At 39.2% G+C, this 19,365-nt stretch overlaps 1 protein-coding gene across 2 annotated transcripts in view; it reads right to left on the reverse strand.

Annotated features, from left to right (window-relative positions):
- The window catches only part of Cep41 (centrosomal protein 41), a 47,024-nt gene that overhangs the window by 2,465 nt on the left and 25,194 nt on the right, over positions 1–19,365 (reverse strand). The window contains exons 4-10 of one of the 2 annotated variants that reach the window (XM_048340229.1): positions 15,659–15,720; positions 14,215–14,284; positions 7,556–7,700; positions 5,214–5,365; positions 4,765–4,832; positions 3,285–3,399; positions 596–811 (exon numbers count right to left, since the gene is read on the reverse strand). In XM_048340229.1, the coding sequence (XP_048196186.1) occupies positions 596–811; positions 3,285–3,399; positions 4,765–4,832; positions 5,214–5,365; positions 7,556–7,700; positions 14,215–14,284; positions 15,659–15,720 (828 nt within the window). The remainder of the gene's footprint in view (positions 1–595; positions 812–3,284; positions 3,400–4,764; positions 4,833–5,213; positions 5,366–7,555; positions 7,701–14,214; positions 14,285–15,658; positions 15,721–19,365) is intronic. The other variant, XM_048340230.1, reaches the window with a different exon arrangement.

Below are 19,365 nucleotides of genomic sequence, written 5' to 3' on the forward strand. Positions count from 1 at the left end.
GGCCAAGTACACTTTTAAGCTAATGAAGTCGTAGTCCACAACCACTTTTAAGCTAATGAAGTCTATGCAGCATCTACCTTGGGCCAATGATGACCTACTCCTCATCCCTGAGGTCAGTCTGAAGATGGAGCAGGGATAGAGGGAAGCCCAGATAGCAGTTCTTTCCTCCTTTCCCTTCTCCTCCACCAATCTGGGCAGCCTTTCACTCCTTCCTTGATAGAGCTAGGCACTGGATATGAGGGTGACTAGAAGAGAAATCACAGAGCCATAGGGCAAGTAGGGAGACAAAGCAGGAAGGTTCTGGGAAGTGGTTAAGAAGCAGCAGCAGGAAAGGAAACTCCAAGAAGGAATCAACCCTTATGCTTTGTTCCTCACTTCTGCCTAAGGTGCGCGCTCTGCTAGACCCTCTTTTCCGCCTCTGTGCTCACCTCCTAATTCTGCCACTAAGAGAAGCACCCGACCCAGCGCCCACATCATGCTCAACAGCCTCTGAGATTTTCAGAATCTGAGTGTAAAGATGAGGCTTTTCATAGGAGGTGATGTTCAAAGCTGCAAATCTCAGTCTCCATAGGAAACAAGGAGCAAAATATATTACCACAAGTGTCTGCAGGACCCTGGTTCTCTTCCAGATAATATTCTATCTTTTTTAAATCTTCTGGGGTGAATCGCCATTTGTTTTCAGCTGGTAAGGTCGGCACTTTGGGGCTGGATCGTTTCCGGACAGAACCAAGAGGAAGAGCCTGCTGGCAACAAGCTGGCAGGGAGCCAGTAACTAGTCCTTCTGGGAACTTCTGAGCTAAGACTTTCAGACCTGGAAACAGGAGATTATCACAAAATGTAAGATCAGGAACAAGTCTGTGTCATTTATTATTATTATTTTTTTTTTGCCAGTCCTGGAGCTTGAACTTAGGGCCTGTGCACTGTCCCTGGCTTCTTTTGGCTCAAGGCTAGCACTCTGCCACCTGAGCCACAGCACCATCTCCAGCTTTTTCTGTTTATGTGGTACTGAAGAATTGAGCCCAGGGCTTCATGCATGCTGAGCAAGAACTCTACCACTAAGCCACATTCCCAGCCCTGTGTCTTTTTTTTTAAACTGCAGTATTAAGGTTTGAACTCAGGGCCTTGGCCTTGTATTTCTAGGCAGGCATTCTATTGATGAACCATGCATCCAGCTGTTTGGTTGGTGCTACGTGTGTGTGTGTATGTGTGTGTGTGTGTGTGTGCGTGTGTGTACATATGCAGCTATGTATAGTCTGTATATATATAATTATATATAATAGTTATATAGTTACATATCAATATATAGTTATATATATTTATATACTTATATCTAACTACAATGCCAGTACCAGGGCCTAAACCAGGACCTTATGCTCTCACTTGACTTGCTTGCTCATGCTGGTTGTTACTTTACCACTTGAGCCACATCTTCAGTCGAGCTTCCTGAGTAGCTAGAGTGCTACTGGCACTCAAATTTGCTGGTTATTTGTTTATTTTGTGCCAGTCTTGGGGTTGAACACGGGGTCTGGGCACTATCTAGGCATTTTTGCTCAAGCCTAGCCCCTTACCCTTGAGTCATAGCTCTGCTTCTAGTTTTCTGGTGGTTCACTGGAGATAAGAGTCTCATGGACTTTCCTGCCCAGGCTGGTTTTGAACCATGTTCCTCAGATGTCAGCCTCCTGAGTAACTAGGATTACAGGTGTGAGCCACCAGGGTCCTGCTTGTGCTGGTTATTTTTGAGAAAGGATCTCACTTCCTGCCTAGGCATGTGCCTGGATCACAATCTACTTTTTTAAGGTTTCCTCTCATAGCTGGGATGACAGCTATACACACCATGCCCAACTTCTTTCGTTGAGCCATGTTGGCCTGCAACTGCAGTCATCCCCATCTCAACCTCCCACCTGTCCAGAATGATACTTACATGCCACTGTGCCCAGCTACTGGCTCTGAAGGGATCCCCTGTGTATGCCCGGGATAGCCTTGAACTGTGATACTTCTGATCTCAGCCTCCCAAGTAACTAGGATCACATGTGTGAGCTCGACTGGCCTGTGTATTTTCTAATATTTTGGTAATCAAATTGAGCCAACAAGGTCATGAAATCCTGTTTCACCATAAAATAAAATTACATCAGAGAATATGGGTTGTTTCACTGGACTCTGAGAATTCCACTGGAAATCCTTTTGCTCAAGTCTTCATTATTCTTACAGCAACATAGTTAATTTAGGAATTAAAAACATGTTCTATCAAAGCATGGTGGCACATGCCTATAATTTGAGCACTCAAGAGGCTGAAGAAAGAGGACTATAAGTTTGAAACTAGAGACTAGACCAAGCTAGCAAAGATCTGTCTCAAAAAGAAACCTCACAAAACAAAATAGACACAAAAAAATGTATGTGGTACACACTTAAAATCCTAGTTACTCAAGAGATGGAGGTAGAAGATCATAATCTGAGATTGGTCTGGGAAAAAGTTCAAGATCCTGAAAAACAAATTAAAGTAGCTAGGCGCTGGTGGCTCATGCCTATAATCCTAGCTATTCCGAAGGCTGACATCTATGGACCCAGGTTTGAAGCCAGCCCAGGCAGGAAAGTCCACAAGACACTCAGCTCCAAATAAACAAAAAGCCATGGGTGGGGCTGTGGTTAATGTGGTAAAGTGGTAGCCTTGAACAAAAAAGCTCAGGGACAGCACTCAAGCCCCAGGACTGGCACAAACAAAAACAAAACAACTAAAAAAAACCAAACAAACTAATGAAAGCAAAAAGCAGAGGGATGCGATTCAGGAAGCAGAGCACTCGCAAGGCCCTGAGTTCAAACCCCAGTGCCACCAAAAAGATAAAACATTAAAAAAAAAAAAACTGGGGCTGGGAATATGGCCTAGGGGCAAGAGCACCTGCCTTATATACATGAAGCCCTGGGTTCAATTCCCCAGCACCACATATATAGAAAACGGCCAGAAGTGGCACTGTGGCTCAAGTGGCAGAGTGAAAAAGAAATCAGGGACAGTGCTCAGGCCCTGAGTCCAAGGCCCAGGACTGGCAAAAAAACAACAACAACAACAAAAACAAAAAACAAAAAAAAACCTACCACAGTAAGAGAAAACAAAACAAAACCAGGCTTACAACTTGTTCTGCCAGAACTAACAGATACTTCTTCACATAACTGCCTCTTTCCAGCTAGTATGGCTTTTTCTCTTCGCTGAGCAGAAGGTGATGGAGTGGTTTGAAGGCCACGAGCCCAAAGACTGGTCTGGGAAGTCCTAAGCAGAGTGCAGTCTTGCTCACCTCCGGAAAGCATGAAGAGGTTTTCAAAGCCACGCTCGCACATGGTAGTGGCTGCCTGGCTGGCCAGCCTTTCGTCGTCATCGTACAGAATGATAATCTTGCCGTGGGCATTTTTCTATGGGATGAGTTAAGGTTCTAGACACCAAGCTAATGCCTCTAGACTACAAGATCCCCCCTACCCCCATGGACACAGAGCTGTCAGCTCATGCTCATGAGGACAGGAAGTGGGAAGAGCTCATTCTGACGCAGCACACTAGCAGCTACTGGGCTTCTCTGGTAGTGGAAACCATATAAGCTGGATTTTTAAAAAAAATAAACTAGAATTAACACAGTCTAAGACAGCACTAGTTACATACTTTTTCCCCTTTAATTCTTCCTTCCTTCCCCATCCTGGAAAGTAAACAAATATCCACTTTAAAAATGAGTAAACAGAAAACTTCAATGACCTATGTATCACTAAAAGCCTTCTTTATGATCATTAGGAAGGCTAAACCACCAAAAGGTTTGAAATAAATGATAGTAAATCTGAAGATGTGTTACTAAAAACCCTCAGAACTGAAATTTACAAAGAGCATGGGGAAGTACACTATAACATAAAGTGTGAAAAAAAATCAAGACACTAAATTACATACATAATAAGGCTTCAACTTTGCAAGAAAAATATACACATAGACACAGAGAAATTAGTCTGGAATAAAATGTGCCAGTAACATGGTAGGACTCGGAACTCATTTGTGTGATGATGAGAGATTTTTCATTTTCTTTTTTTACATTTTTCAGTTTTAATTTTTTTTTCTTTTTAGAAGTATTGGGGTTAGAACTCAGAGCTTTGCACTTGCCAGGATGGTACTCTACTATTAGACCCATACTTCCAGTCCCTTATTTTTCAGTATTTAAATTATCTTCTACTTGTATGTTTTTTAAGAATGGAAAAAAATTAAAATTTTAAGAAGAAGCAAACAATAAAGCAGAACGTATTTGCTTCTTAGATTCTAAGCTTTTTTTGGGGGGGGGGCCAGTCCTGGGCCTTGGACTCAGGGCCTGAGCACTGTCCCTGGCTTTTCTTTGCTCAAGGCTAGCACTCTGCCACTTGAGCCACAGTGCCACTTCTGGCCATTTTCCATATATGTGGTGCTGGGGAATTGAACCCAGGTCCTCATGTATACAAGGCAAGCACTCTTGCCACTAGGCCATATCCCCAGCCCCAGATTCTAAGCTTTTTAGGGGGAGAAAAATCTCAGGACTTGACTCTTAACAGACCACAGCCCTTAACCTAATGGTTTTAGGTCCCATGCAGTATGCTTTGGAAGCATCTGCCTTGAGAGTCAGGATTCTTGGCAGTTGCTAGGAATTCAGTCTCAGGCTAACCTGATTGGTATCAAAGGACTCTCACGGTTTTCTTATTAGAGCAGGAATCAAGTTAAGTTTTCTTTTTATAGTTCTCATACCATCCAACTCGTTAAAATACAACCAAGGATACATATTCAAGAATATCATTTGAATAAGGGTTCATCGTTCTAGAGAGAGTTGCAATTGGGTAACTGTAGGCTACAAAGAGAAGAAAAGTTTATTAGGAAGTCTGTCATTCTCAGTACAACTTCGCCTTCAAATGGAGCTGGCTTGAGAATCTAAGGTCAATATACTTTCAAAATCTGTGAGCCACAGACCTAAACAGTTTGGTGAATGAAAGGAAGCTGGGCACTATGAACAAAGCACGAAGCTCCACGTCACGGTTCACGTTTCAATGCTCCCCTGACGACATCAGCAGCCTCTTTCAGAGCTCATGCTGAAGCTAACTCCAGGGTTTCTACGGTGGATCTGGCACATCTTCCCTCACTGCCCTGGGATGGGGGTTAAGCCCACCTGAATGCTAGGCCAGGCTCTGCTCCTAGGAGTGAGGCTCTCACTCTAACGCCCTCGTCCCCTTACCTCCAATGATGTGGCACTGCTGGTAGGAATCTCTATCGCGTACATCTAGCAGCAGGAAGGGGCAGTCAGGATAAGGTCTGTCTTTGGTGTTTGGCTCTGCTTTCTTCACTAGCCCTTTGTCTAGATCCAGTTCCCCAACGCCACTGATGACACTGAAAAGGAAAAAGTCAGCAGAAACTAGGCAGGGGTGGGTGGCTTAAAGGTCAAATGTATTTCTTCAGAATGGGGAGTTGAGTGATCAATGTCTTTTCAAAGGGCAACTCAATGGAAAAAGGTAAATGGTTACAGTGCCTCAGTTTGAGTTCTGCTGAATGCAGGATCCTGGGGTTCCTACCTCAGGAGGGGACCTAAGTGTCAACATTTACCTTCAGACAATGTGAAGCTAGGTAACTACCCAGCCAAGAGGGGCAAATATAGACACATGTTGCCTTCCTGCAAAAGGCAGTATTCAGAGAGGAAGAAAATTTCAAGGGGTATAAGAAAAAGAACAGGGCTGGAAATATGGCCTAGTGGCAAGAGTGTTTTCCTCATATACATGAAGCCCTGGGTTTGATTCCCCAGCACCACATATATAGGAAAGGTCAAAAGTGGCGCTGTGGCTCAAGTGGCAGAGTGCTAGCCTTGAGCAAAAAGAAGCCAGGGACAGTGCCCAGGCCCTGAGTTCAAGCCCCAGGATTGGCCCAAAAAAAAAAAAAAAAACCCAAACAAACAAAAAAAGAACAAAGAATAAAATAAAAAGTAGGAAAAAGAATAAGGTTGACAAGACATGAAAAAAAAAACCCAAAGGTGTTTAAATGTGTCTGAAATGTAATATAAAGTGACAATAGTGTTTTCTATATTTAATATACAATGATGTGTTATATAATGACATTCCTGTCAACAGTGAAATGCATACCTGGTGGTAATATTACAAAATTATATTGCTTAGTGATATTATAGTCATCTTAGTTTGTGTAAGTATATTTTGTGATGTTCCTAAATTACCTAATGACACATTTCTCAGAATGTCCCATCATTAAGGGATGCACAACTGTACTTACACAACGACATATCCAATCTGGGCATTGAACCTCGACACTTTGAATGATAATCTGCACTTACCTCCATTTTATACATTACAATGTTGAGGTTGGAAAGGTTTTTATATTTAGTGTCATTCATATAATGAGGGAGGCTTGGGTTAAAATAAGGGATAGTTTTGTTTCCTATGTCATTAAACTACTAACATTAGTCACCATCATATTACAAGGAAAATGTAATGAAAATTACCCAGGGACTGAGAGCTATGAAGAAAATGGCAGGTAATGATAGATCTGTGATGGAGTAAGGAGATGGCTACTTTCCTAGGACATGTTATGACACACACTACACTACAGATTAGCATGTTGCATAATTCCTCTCCCATCAAACACATTATATTCTGCATTTACGTCTAAAAAACACTGCTAACTCTATGCCATGAAGTGCATATTTCATTGAACCAAAGACGAAGAAAATCTATTTGCTATGAAACTGTACACTCAATGGAAGCCTTGTTAGCCTATCTCTTCTTGAATGTAACTAGGAAAAGCCTACAGTAGTTTTGATTGATAGAGCAAGTTTTCTCTAGTAGAATGTCGTTTCTCTGTAGAATTATTTTACTAGTAGAAGGGATAGATTTGTACTGAAAAGTAGTCCCAGATTTACAATCAACAGTTTACATGTGTAAAGCACTGCCATATGGAATAAAGTCCATGGAGTAAGAAGCAATACTAGTCTTCTGAATCTAGACAGGGCAATTACAAGTTACAGTAGACACAAAAGAGGGTAAAATTTACACTGTGAATCAAAAAAACTGTACTTGGAAATCTAAGTTCTAATCACAAACTTACCTGTAGAAAGGCTGAGAAGAATAGAAGAATGGAACTTGTGAATAAAAATTAATACTCTTATTAATGTATTCATTTTTTTTTTGCCAGTCCTGGGGCTTGAACTTAGGGCCTGAGCACTGTCCCTGGCTTCTTTTTGATCAAGGCTAACACTCTGCCACTTGAGCCACAGTGCCACTTCAGGCTTTTTCTATATATGTGGTCCTGAGGAATCGAACCCAGGGCTTCATGTATACAAAGTGAGCACTTTACCATTAGGCCATATTTCCAGCCCCTTTTAATGTATTCTTACACTGACTCAGATAAGAATGTTGTGAAACAGATTTAGGGGGCAGCATTTATACAAAGAGGAAGTAGAAAGACTGGGATTAAAATGTGGAATGTCACTACTGCCAGTTCTGTTTCTAAAGTAGTTACATCAAGAGATGGATGTGAAGGTAAAATGTGGTAAACACAGCCGTCAGACGGGAGTACCTCTGGAGAGTAGAGCGACTGGATTCTGCCACTCCCATGCTGTTGATGAACTGGACAGGGCTGGGTGACTGCTCTCCGGGGCTCCCCTTCCCATTGGTTCCAGTAGAGAGTTCAGCATCGGGCTCTGAGTTTGCAGAATCATTGTCTAAAGTTGGCAAATGAAGAAATAATTCAGGCAATTCCATTAAAATGAAGTCAAGAAAAAGGAATATTATTAGCATTATTAAGTTGTTCTAGAAGTTCTAATGTACAAGCTCTCAAAAATACTCCGGTATTTGGGAGTTAGGACTTGGGACTCCCTGGAATACTCAAGAACTGTGGGAGATGTCTAATGTGAAAACCATGACAACTATGTTGTCTTTTGCATGGTGTTAATATTTAAACTGATGGTACAAAATAAACTGAATAATATTGCTAGCATCAAGGCAGTGGCATCGAACTTTATCAGCAGTCATATTTTCACTACAACATGCTCTCACAGTAAATAAGTATGGCAGTCATACTAAAGATGTCCTTGATAAAGCCATGATTAATAATTTTATTAAGTTTGACCTTGCAGTACAATGTTCTGAGTGATGAAATGGGAGTCCACGTATAATTGGGTTTGCTATGTATCTAAGCACTGTAGTTATCTTAAGGAAAAATGTCAAAGTGCTTGCTGGGTTGCAGCTGAGCCAGCCATTTTTGCCATAAATACTTTGTCTTGGTAAGAAAACTGACCGGAAACTCTGCTTACTTCGACTTCTGTATTTGGCAGACATATTCTCAGAAGTGAATTTAATAAGCCTGTCATTTCAAGAAAAACAGCTGATGGTGCTGGGCACCAGTGGCTCACGACTGTAATCCTGGCTACTCAGGAGGCTGAGATCTGAGGATTGCAGCTTGAAGCTAGCCTGTATAGAAAAGTCCCCAAGAGACTCTTATCTCTAATTAACCTTTCAAAAACCAGAAGTTTTGCTGTGGCTCAAAGTGGTAGAGCTTAGCTTGGAGCAAAAGAGTTCAGCAACAGTGCCCAGGCCCTGAGTTCAAGCCCCATGACTGACAAAAACCAAAACCTAAACAAACAAAAAACAGCTGATGGTATTTGTTGATGAGGAGATTTTGAGCAAAACTCTGAATTTTGGAAATTGTATTGCTATCAGGAGCTAAAGTATGAGAAGCTGCTTCCCCATACTTGTAGATGTTTCTGATCTCCATTACTTAGTGAAAAGATATTTTCCAAACCACCAGTGCAAAGGATAAAAACATGTATGGGTAAAAGATTCATTGAAAGTATAAGACAGACCAGTGGACTTGAACTGAACTGAGTATAAAAGGTTCATTGATATGGCCTCAGATTCTCCACTAGAGCTAATTTTGCAGAAACTACTTGTCAAGTTTTAGTGTGGTACCAAAGAAAAATACCCTGTTATCAGAAAGGGCTATTAAAACACTCCTTCCTCTAAAGTACACTATGTGAGTCACATTTTCTTCAGATCCGTCAGCCTAACAGCAGACTGCAAGACAGTTCTGTAGATACAGATAGCAGACCAGCCACCTTCTATAAAGCCAGACATCAAAGAGATTTGCAAACTTTGTAAAGAAATCCCTCAAAACTTTTGTTTGAAAATTTGTTTTATTTTTCACAATAATACGTTTTTATGGACTGGGGCTGCAGCTTAGTGAAAGAATACATACTTAGTATGCACAAGGCCCTGGATTTGGTCCCTGGAACCACATAAAAAAGGTTTTATGTTTATGAGGTTAATATTGCTATCTTTAAGTGAAATAAACACTGTTTAAGTTCTGTTTATGATTTTTATTTTGTTTTGGCCAGTATCAGATTTAACCTCTAGGACTCATGCTTGCTTGGCTAGTGCTCTATCACTTGAGTCATGACTCCAGTCCAACTTTTTGCTGGTTATTTTAGAGAGGGATTCTCTCAGACTTTTATACCCTAACTAGCTTCAAATCTCTCAAACCTCTATATTCCACATCTCACCCTCCTGAATAGCTAGGATTAGAGGTATGAGCCACTGGCACCTGGCTCAGTTTACAATGTTAATACACTAAATTTTAATAGATAAAATCTACATATACCAAAGCTCTTTGTGGTCTCAATAACTTTTAAGAGGGAGATTGAGATCAAAATTTGCTGTTCTAACCAATATAATGTGAGAAGAAATAAAATTCTTAATCATTAAGCAGATAGTAAATTTAATTTTCAAATGATTGCTAGAAACTCCAAGAGAATGCTAGAAAAATAAGAGCAATAAACATGTGGTTAAGATTTTTTAAATCTGCAAATAAATAAGCAACATTTTCCCCTATAAACTGATTAAAATAACATGAAAAACATTTCATTTACAATAACTATAGCGATAAGGGTGACTCTTCCAGGAATGAAACTAAAACAACTATAAAAGACCTATAAAAACTTACAAGTCCTTTAGAGGATTTATAATCATTTTTCTTAGGGGCCTTAAAGAAGACCTCAATGAAGAGAGTGCAAAATGTTGTGTATTCCTGATTGGTGACTGAAAGTGAAAAAGGTTGATCCTTCCCAAATTTAATGTTGCCTTTAAATCCCAATTAAAAACTTCAAAGAATTTTAAGGACAAGCCAGGTACCAATGGCTCACACCTATAACCTAGCTATTCAGGAGGCTGTGAGCTGAGAAATGAGATTTGAAGTCAATCTAAGCAGAAAAAAACCACAAAACATTTATTCCTAACCAGCAAAAAGCCAGAAGAAGAAGCATGGGTCAAGTGACAGAGCACTAGCCTTGAGCAAAAGAGCTGAGCAAGAGTCTAAGGCCCTGAGTTCTAGCCACAGTATTGGCACAAAAATGAAATAAAAAGAATTTCAACATTAAACCCATGCAGACACACACATATAAATAAAATTAGGGGTAGGGTCTGGGAATACGGCCTAGTGGTAGAGTGCTTTCACATACATGAAGCCCTGGGTTCAATTCCTCAGCCCCACATGTATAGAAAAAGCCAGAAGTGGCACTGTGGCTCAAGAGGTAGAGTGCTAGCCTTGAGCAAAAAGAAGCAGGGACAGTGCTCAGGTCCTGAGTTCAAGCCCCAGGACTGGCAAAATAAAATAAGGGGTAATTGGAGAACCTGCTTTATCAGCTAGTAACTGATAGTAAAAGGCAAATGACCAACACAGTGCTGAACTGCAACCAGAACAACAGAATATGGCAGAGAACACAGAAAAAATGCCTGGAATAGACATAAAAAGTCAATTCATGCACATCACAAATCAGTGGTTTAAAAGAACTACTGAATAAGTAGTGTTGTGGATTTCTCAATGATCTAGGAAAATCAAATTTAGATAATCACTTTACATCACATACCAAAATACATAACAAATGGTTTAAATGTAAAAAAGCATCAAAAACAAAAAAAGATTAACTAAACATACCAATAAAAGAAAATATAGGTATTTTATCTTAATTTGGATATCATGAATTTGTAAAGCAATAAAAGAAAACCCAGTGAAGGTGAGTAGGTAAAAATGCAAAGCTTCTACATGTCAAAAATCAACAAAAAGAAAATTAAAGATAAATATCAGATATATTAAAAAACTGAAATAAATATTAATATACTTAATTCATATTTTTTAAAAATTAGCTCTTTAATTGACAAAAGGTTATATATGCTCAGAGTAAAAATGCAAACAAGATAAAATGTTTAATATAGAAAGGGCATTTTCCTCTTAGAGTAGACCCGGAAGCCCTCAGGCTCTTTCTGCAATGGAACTACATTCTATACTCTCTCCAGAAATAAAACCCTACACATGTTTGCATATATTTTATTTCCTCCTCTTTTTATATGTCTGTGTGAATTCCATCCATACGGTTCTATGCTTTGGGGTTTTGTTTTGGTTTGTTGTTGCATTCATTTTACTTAGTAATATAGCTTAAAAATACTTATAAGTAATCAAGTAAAGATCTCTCTCATTTATTTCCAACCTGATATTTTTTCCACTGTATAGAGATATCAATTATTATTATTGCTCTTACAGATATTTTAAAAAAATAGACAAATATCCTATTAGAAAAAAAAAGTGGGAAAAGGCATGTAAAGTCTTTATTTATTTATTTATTTTTTTCATGTAAAGTCTTTAAAAGACAGCTGGGCACCAGTGGCTCACACCTGTAATCCCAGCTACTCAACTGGCTGAGATCTGAGGATCTCAGTTCTAAGCCAGCCCTGGCAGAAAAGTCCATAAGACTCTCATCTCCAATTAGTCACCAAAAAGCCTGAAGAAGAGTTGTGGCTCAAGTGGTAGTGTCAGTTATGAGTGAAAAAAAATTAAGGGGCAGTACCCAAGCCCTGAACTTTCAAGCCTCAGCATAGGCAAAATAATAATTAATTCCAAAATCCTTAAAAGAAATATATACAAGTAGCAAATATGTGTGTGAATGTATGCATGTGCACACACATGTATGTACAAACAGACAGCTCAGTGTCATCAAATAAATTAAAATGAAATTATTATATACCATTTTCACCCATTGAACTGAATTCTTTTTTAAACAATAATTACTCAGCATTGTCTAGGATAGGGAGAAATGGCCTTCCCTCTCACTCCTGACAGGAACGCAGTCAGGTATAGCCACACTGCGACAATGAGGCAATGGTACTTTCTTTGATGGTCTGCAATTTATCTTTAGGGAACAATGAGAGTTATACAAGTACATACATATACACATATACAAAATATAGTATGTGAAAAATTGGAAAAGAACCACCCCGCAAATGAGAGAATAATTAAATTATGGTATATCCCAAAGATAGACATTATATAACTACACTATAGTCATGCTACTAAAGTCTGTTTAATGACATATGAAAGTATCCACACAAAAAAATGTTCATTAAAGGTAATATAACACAGTAACTATACTCGGGGTATGGATTTGACTGGGGTGAGAAATCAGGTGGGAAAAGTAGACCAGAATATTCCCAATGGTGAATATTTATTGTAATTGTTTTTATGTACTTTTGCCATTTTTTATATTTACTAGAAATACATTTTTAAGTTGGGAAAAAGCATTACGTACTTTTATATTCTTCAAAGGTAACCAAACACATATATAGACACAATCTGTTCTATAGTCACTCCTGAGTGAGCTATTATCTCCGTAGAGCACTAGAAAAACACTAATATTACTCACACATTATGGAGTCCTACTTTACCAGAGTCTATTTTGCTGTGCAAATTCATCTCAGTGGAGAAAATTGCATGTGCCCATATGTTCTGGTGCTGCAATCTCAACAATGAATTAAAGGACGAAAAGTAGGTGCTTATATAACTTGGTTAAAGTTGGGAGTACTTGTATGATAAGACTCAATTATCTCTGTCACAAAGAGCCCTTATTTCTTTGCCGTAAGAGAGGCATCTGTTGAAGATAAATTCCTGTCGTTTTCACATTCTCTTTATTCTGCCAAACAAAAACCAGCCCAGGGAAATGACAGCTGAGTCCTACAAAAACAGTTTTCAGACTTCCTGAGAAACTTGTCTTTGAAATCAGAAGTCAAATTCCTGACCTACATCAACTTTAACAAACACGTTCCCCTTCAGTAAACAGGCACGCATTGATTGCAGGGTACTTCAGGATAAAATCAAGACCTGAAGTCTGTGTATTCTTTCTGTGAGAGTACAACTACAGAGGTTTTATTTTCCACTTGGTATTTAAGAAAGGAAATCTGGAGCCTGCTTATCTTTCTAACTTTCTCTCCCCACCACCAGGTGCCCAAACCTCCCTTAGACCGCAGCCAGACTGGTTTGCTCCATTCCCTACATGAGTGCTTCTCCATTCTCCTCTGTGCCTTCTTAGGATGCTCCTCGCCTCATCATTGTCTCATCCCTACCTTGCATGCCTCCAAGGCCTACTTCAAAAGCCTTGAGGAAGCCTGCTTTGATCTTCTAACTGAAAAGCACCTTTCCTTCCCCCAAACACCCACAGCAGCTCTCCCAAGAATTTCCCAGAATCCTTCATGATGAAGTAGGATGATAATGGTCACTATCAGAGACATATCAGCACCCCAGATCCATTCAGTACAACCTTTTGACCTCAGGCAAATGACTTAATCTTTAATTCTCAGGCTTTTGTTTTTTAAATGAAGTATGCCCTTCTTTGAGAAATTTCCAAAGAGATTAAATAAGAAAACGCATGTGAAGTGCATAGTGATGCAACAAATGATTATTGCTTTCCATTCTTTCAGTAAATTCTGCCATATTAGTAATTTTGTGTACTGTTACCAATCTCTCCTCCCTCCCCTCACCACCACAGGTAAACTCGCATGTGTATACTCTTGACTACATATTCCATGCAATCAGAGCTGTTTTGTCATCGCTATAATTTCTGAGTACTGCCTTCTGTGACCACTAAAATGTTGCTGAAATAAAATAAATAGCATATTAATCACATCTGAAACACTGAAAGGTATATGTGTTAAAGCCCCAAAAATGGATGGCTTTCTTGGATAAGTAAGACTTAATGATTCAAGCACCAGACAGCCTTTCTCTGAGGAGAACTATATAATTCCAAGTTGACATATCAAAGTCCAGAGTGCCTGTGAACACACCAGGAAAGGTATATGGTGAGTACTGCAGTCAGATGGTCAATCTGTCATTTCTTCCACATCCTCATTTCTCATTACCTTCAAGCCTTTGAATCTCCTCAGCTGTCACTTCCAGTGTTTGATCAGATAGGGAAGCTACCTGGATAACCTAGTAGAGAAAGAATGAAATGTGTATATGTGTGGATGCTTCTTTTAACAGACAAGTCTATCTTTTACCAAAACAAGAAACATCAAACATCAAAAATCTCTTATTTAGGAAGCTACCGGTGTCTTCAACTGGAGTTCGAATTTCAGGTCCTTTTACTTTTTAAGGTGGTATTTATACCATAGATGACCATTCCAGAAGAAAAAATTTGTTTAAAACATTACACATAAGAAGATAATTTAGGACAAGATACATGAATAGGAGCTTAAAACTACATTTGTATTTATTCTGGCCTTTGAATGTTATTTCTTGAAAATGTAATTACTGACCTATCGTAGTATAAATAATAATGGTAATTCTCCATGTCATGAAGAAATAAATGTAACTGTATATACTGATTAAGTATTTTATACCTTAACATAGTGGGGTTTTTTTGTTTTTGTTTTTGCCAGCCCTGGACCTTGAACTCAGGGCCTGGGCTCGGTCCCTGAGCCTCTTTGTGCTCAAGGCTAGTGCCACTTAGTCACAGTGCCATTTCCAGCTTTTTCTGAGCAGTTTATTGGAGCTAAGCGTCTCATGGACTTTCCGGGCTGGCTTGGAAACATGATCCTCAGATCTCAGCCTCCTGAGTAGTTAGGATTATAGGCAAGGGCCAACGGCGTCCAGCATAGCATTAATTTTTTTTCCTTGCCTGAGCACTGTCCCTGGCTTCTTTTTGCTCAAGGCTAGCACTCTACCACTTGAGCCACAGTGCCACTTCCAGCCTTTTCTATACATGTGGTGCTGAGGAATCAAACCCAGGGTTTCATGTGTGTGAGGCAAGTACTCTACCACTAGGTCATATTCCCAGCCCAGCATTAATTTTTAAAACACGTCTCACAACATAGTTCTTATGTTCCCAAACCCAAGTAGCATCACACCGACGCAACTCTTATTTGGGGCTGCAGAAGTATCTTGTCCATAATTTTTCAATGAACGAAGAAAACAACTTCCCCAAAGTAACAACTTATAGAAGAACAACTTGGGAAAAGTGCTGTCATAGGAAAGGGGAAATCACTTGGTTTCCACAGAAAAAATATATCCAAACAATCTTGAATCCAGAATTTCAAATTCTAAATATTAAGTTAAATGTACAACTAAAAATAAAATTGAAACCATAAATCTGATAAACAGAACATACCTTCTTTATAGAATTCTTACCAAAAAAAATCTCATACCATCCTCATGAGAACATATACACTATGTACCAACTCTTCTTCTCCCAGGTATAATGCAAGAGTCAGAAGCAACCCCTCTCCAAACAGTCCTACAGCTACATTTAGAAATGCCATGTAAAGCAACATGAATTAGTCTTTACTCAAAAGGAATGATACTTACCAGCTGGGCAAAAGTAGTAACTTTCAGTCTCTTGAAAAGTTCATCTTTTTTATATCTATAATCTGAAAAGCAGGATAACACAGGTTGATATTGCTTTCTTAGAGCTATTAATGCTTTCTAGTCATGGAGTTCTATCTTCAAGCCTCTATCTAGCAAGCTGTTTGAGATATGTATGTGTGTGTATATATATATACATAGATATATACATATATACACACACATAATCTCATTTGACTCTCACAACATACTTAAAACTAGGTGGGCAGGTTGTAGTACCATTTCTTCATTTTTATACTTTTTTTCTGTTCATAGATCAGGAAGCATTTTCCTTTTATTGAGCTCCTACTATGGCTATGTGTTTTTGTAAGCTGCCTCAAATCCCTTTTGAGAACAAAGCAGGAAACCAACACCTGTATTTTACAAATGAGGACAGAGACCCAGAGAAGCTGAGTTGCCCTGGGCCAAACAGCTGGCTAGGCATTTCTACCCTACTATTCTGACTGGCTTCAAAAGATAGCAGTAATTTTCCTGTGGCTGCCAACTCTGCTGGACACATTGGACAACAATGGTACATATGTGCAGGGCACAGGTTGTGATTGGTCCTGACAATCTCTTACCTGTCAGTCAATCTGACCCCCCCTCCCCCAGCTCTCTCTCTCTCAAATTAATCAATTCAGTTTGGCAAGCTGAGAAAGTTCTAGACATTTGCTGACAACAATGAGAATATATTTAAAACCAATGAAGTACCTGTACACTCAAAAATGATTTGAATAGTAAATTACGTCTTGTGTATTTGCCACAATTAAAATAAACTAAAACCCAGCCAATTGATATTTTAAATCAGTACTAACCTTATACTTTTGAGATATAACTCACATGGGGATATTTTTATACTTATTTCAATAATTCTTCCTATCATATTGAACAGTAAACACTGAGCTGATCTCGCTTTATCTAGTCTCTACTTATAGAAGCAGGTTGGGATTAGCTTCCTTAAGCTTCTCTGAGGATAACTAGCAATGTTGAAGAGTTTTTAGCACTATACTCTGAAAACCCCTCCTTCTGCTAGGTTTTTATCCAGATGTCTACAACCCCTTAAATGCTGCTTCATTATTCCAGAAGTATTAAAGCTTGGCTGGATAATTGCTATGGCCTTCCCCACATGTCTCATAAACCAAGATTCCTAGCAACCAAGGAAAGGATTACATATATTTAAGATTATTTACCTGGTATCACTAATGAGTTCCATCAGTCCTCCAAAAACCAACCCAGACGGGATGGAGGGTAGGTATTATAAGGTTGGTTTACCAAATATCTTAATAGTTATTAATCAGGAAATGATACTACCTTAGAAAATAGCCTACTGTAAATATATTCAAGACTCTGCCTTATAGGGAACTAAAACTTCTCTGTCCTAAAATGTCACAGAGAAACTTGGAAAAGAGACTATTACTTCAAGAAAATTCTTAGAGCAGCTTCTTCTGAATACAACAAGGCAACAAACCCAGGGACAACAAAACTTCCCAAGACTGCCAAGGTGCAGATCCCAAAGGCCTTCAAGAAGTGACAGTGAACATCCACACCTATCTCCTCAAACGCCACCAATTTGCCTGTCAAAAGTCACTTAAGAGAATCAAAACAGCAATAAATCAATTGGGAGAAACTGTCAATAGCTCTCAAGTAGTTTGTATTTTGACATTTATCCATTAATATTCTTTCTGTATGGTTATACAGTTTGAAATACTGCTAGGCATAAAGTATACACATTCAAATCCCCTCTGACTAAACAGAGATTACACTAAGCAAACCCCAGGCATTGCTGGCTCCTATGGTCTGGTAATCCTGCAGCCCTCAGCCCCAGTACTGGCAGCCCCTTGCACAATGAGCGTACGTACCTGGTTCTGGTTTGGAAGGACAGCCATCGGTAGGATTTTCTGACATTATTACTCAGAGATAATAGATAAAACTGCACGTTTTAAAGTTAAGTTTTAGATTTAATAAAGCATATGTTAAAAAAGGATGCCCTGGAAGGTTCTGTCACTCCGTCCACCCAAGAGCGAACGGAGCTTTAAGAATGGAGCTTCTGCTAGTGGGGCTTCTCTCAAACTCTGTATTGGAGACAGATAATCTCAGCTCAGAGACACTATCAAGGTTTGCTTCTCCAGTAAGTGGGGAGTCAGAGTTGGCCTCTCTCGAGTTACTGGAAGGACAGAGACTTGACTATCTAGGATGTTTCACACTGAGTCCACCAGTATCATTTAACCACCAGGCCCCAAGAATAGGCTTTGTAAAACCTTCAATGGACACAGAGCATCTATTTTCCCCAGACATAGTTGAAAGAATGTTCAGATTACAAAGGATTTCTACATTTTCAGGGTGCTGTTAAAATGCGTTATTAGCAAAGAAAAGGAAGTTGGACTTGAAGTAAAAGGCCAATCAAAGGAAGTAACAGAATAAGGTTTGCAATTTCAGACGGACGTGGCATCTGAGGTAAGGCAAGCAAAGAGATGGGTCTAGGGTGTCAGGAAACAAGGCAATGTTCTCCTCCCTTCTGACCCAAGAGAACACTCACAACAGAATATAGGGGAAGAGAAGAAGATAGCTTCCCAAACACAGACCGAACAGAATTCTGTCTGAATGAGCCCCCAACATGTGTGATCAAAGTGAAAGGAACGGAAGCCCAGAACTTCTTATTAGAAGGAAGTATTTTTTTTTTCAAGGGATCTGTTCCAAGATTATTTCTTTTAGGAGATGATCTCCATGTAAAGTTTAGGTTTTCAAGAAACCATGCCGGACTTTTCAATAAATGACTTAAGCAATGGTTTTGTCAATCTGAGTGGAACAAGGCATTTTGATGGAACAAAGTTCTGCTGAAGACACGTCGGTTCATACTCAGCAACAAATAGAAGGGAGTCAAAGAGACCACAAACCCAAACAGGCACAAGCTGGCTGTTCCTCAGGCCTGCCTTAGATAAATTAAAGATGGCAGCAATGAAGTGGAGGTGAGTACATAGGTTCTTTTCATAATTTGGAGATTTGATATGTTTCATCTATACTTATATAATAATGTGAAATGCCTGAGAAGGATCCTGTAGTAATCTACATCTTAAAAACTATCTAATAATGCCAGCTCTCCTAGCTGGATAAGACAAATAAAGGTAGTGAGTAGAAAGCTGATTCTGAGTCCATATCTATCGTCTCAGGGGTTTCCCACACCGCCACAATTCAAAAGGAACATTATCATTTTAAATGAAAAGGTCTGCTGTATTTAAAAAGAAAAAAATTCTGGCAGATTCTAGATTTGGTATTTTCTCTTCCAAGAAGGGTATATTACCAGAGGCAAGTTCCGAACTGGGATCCAAGCACCTCTTCACTATTGTTACCTCCTAGCAGGTCCCCTAACACTGGGTACTTAAGACATGAATAAGTCAGTCTTAGAATAAGAGAGGCTTCTACTACTTTAATTCTGGACTTGCTGTGTACAATATCCATTAGTTTTGGACACACTGAAAAAATGATGATTATGTACAAGGGCAGTGCATTCAGTGACTAGTAAGATAACTCCACAGAAGATTAGCTTTCTTTTTTTTTTTTTAGAAGATTAGCTTTTGAAAAGGATGCACATGAAATATGACTTTTAATTAATGGAAAACAGGGTGCACTGAACAGATAATGTGAAAGAGGAAGAACAAGATCTTTCTCAGACC

The sequence above is a fragment of the Perognathus longimembris genome, chromosome 2 (genome assembly GCF_023159225.1).
Source record: "Perognathus longimembris pacificus isolate PPM17 chromosome 2, ASM2315922v1, whole genome shotgun sequence".
NCBI classification, from domain to species: Eukaryota; Metazoa; Chordata; class Mammalia; order Rodentia; family Heteromyidae; genus Perognathus; species Perognathus longimembris.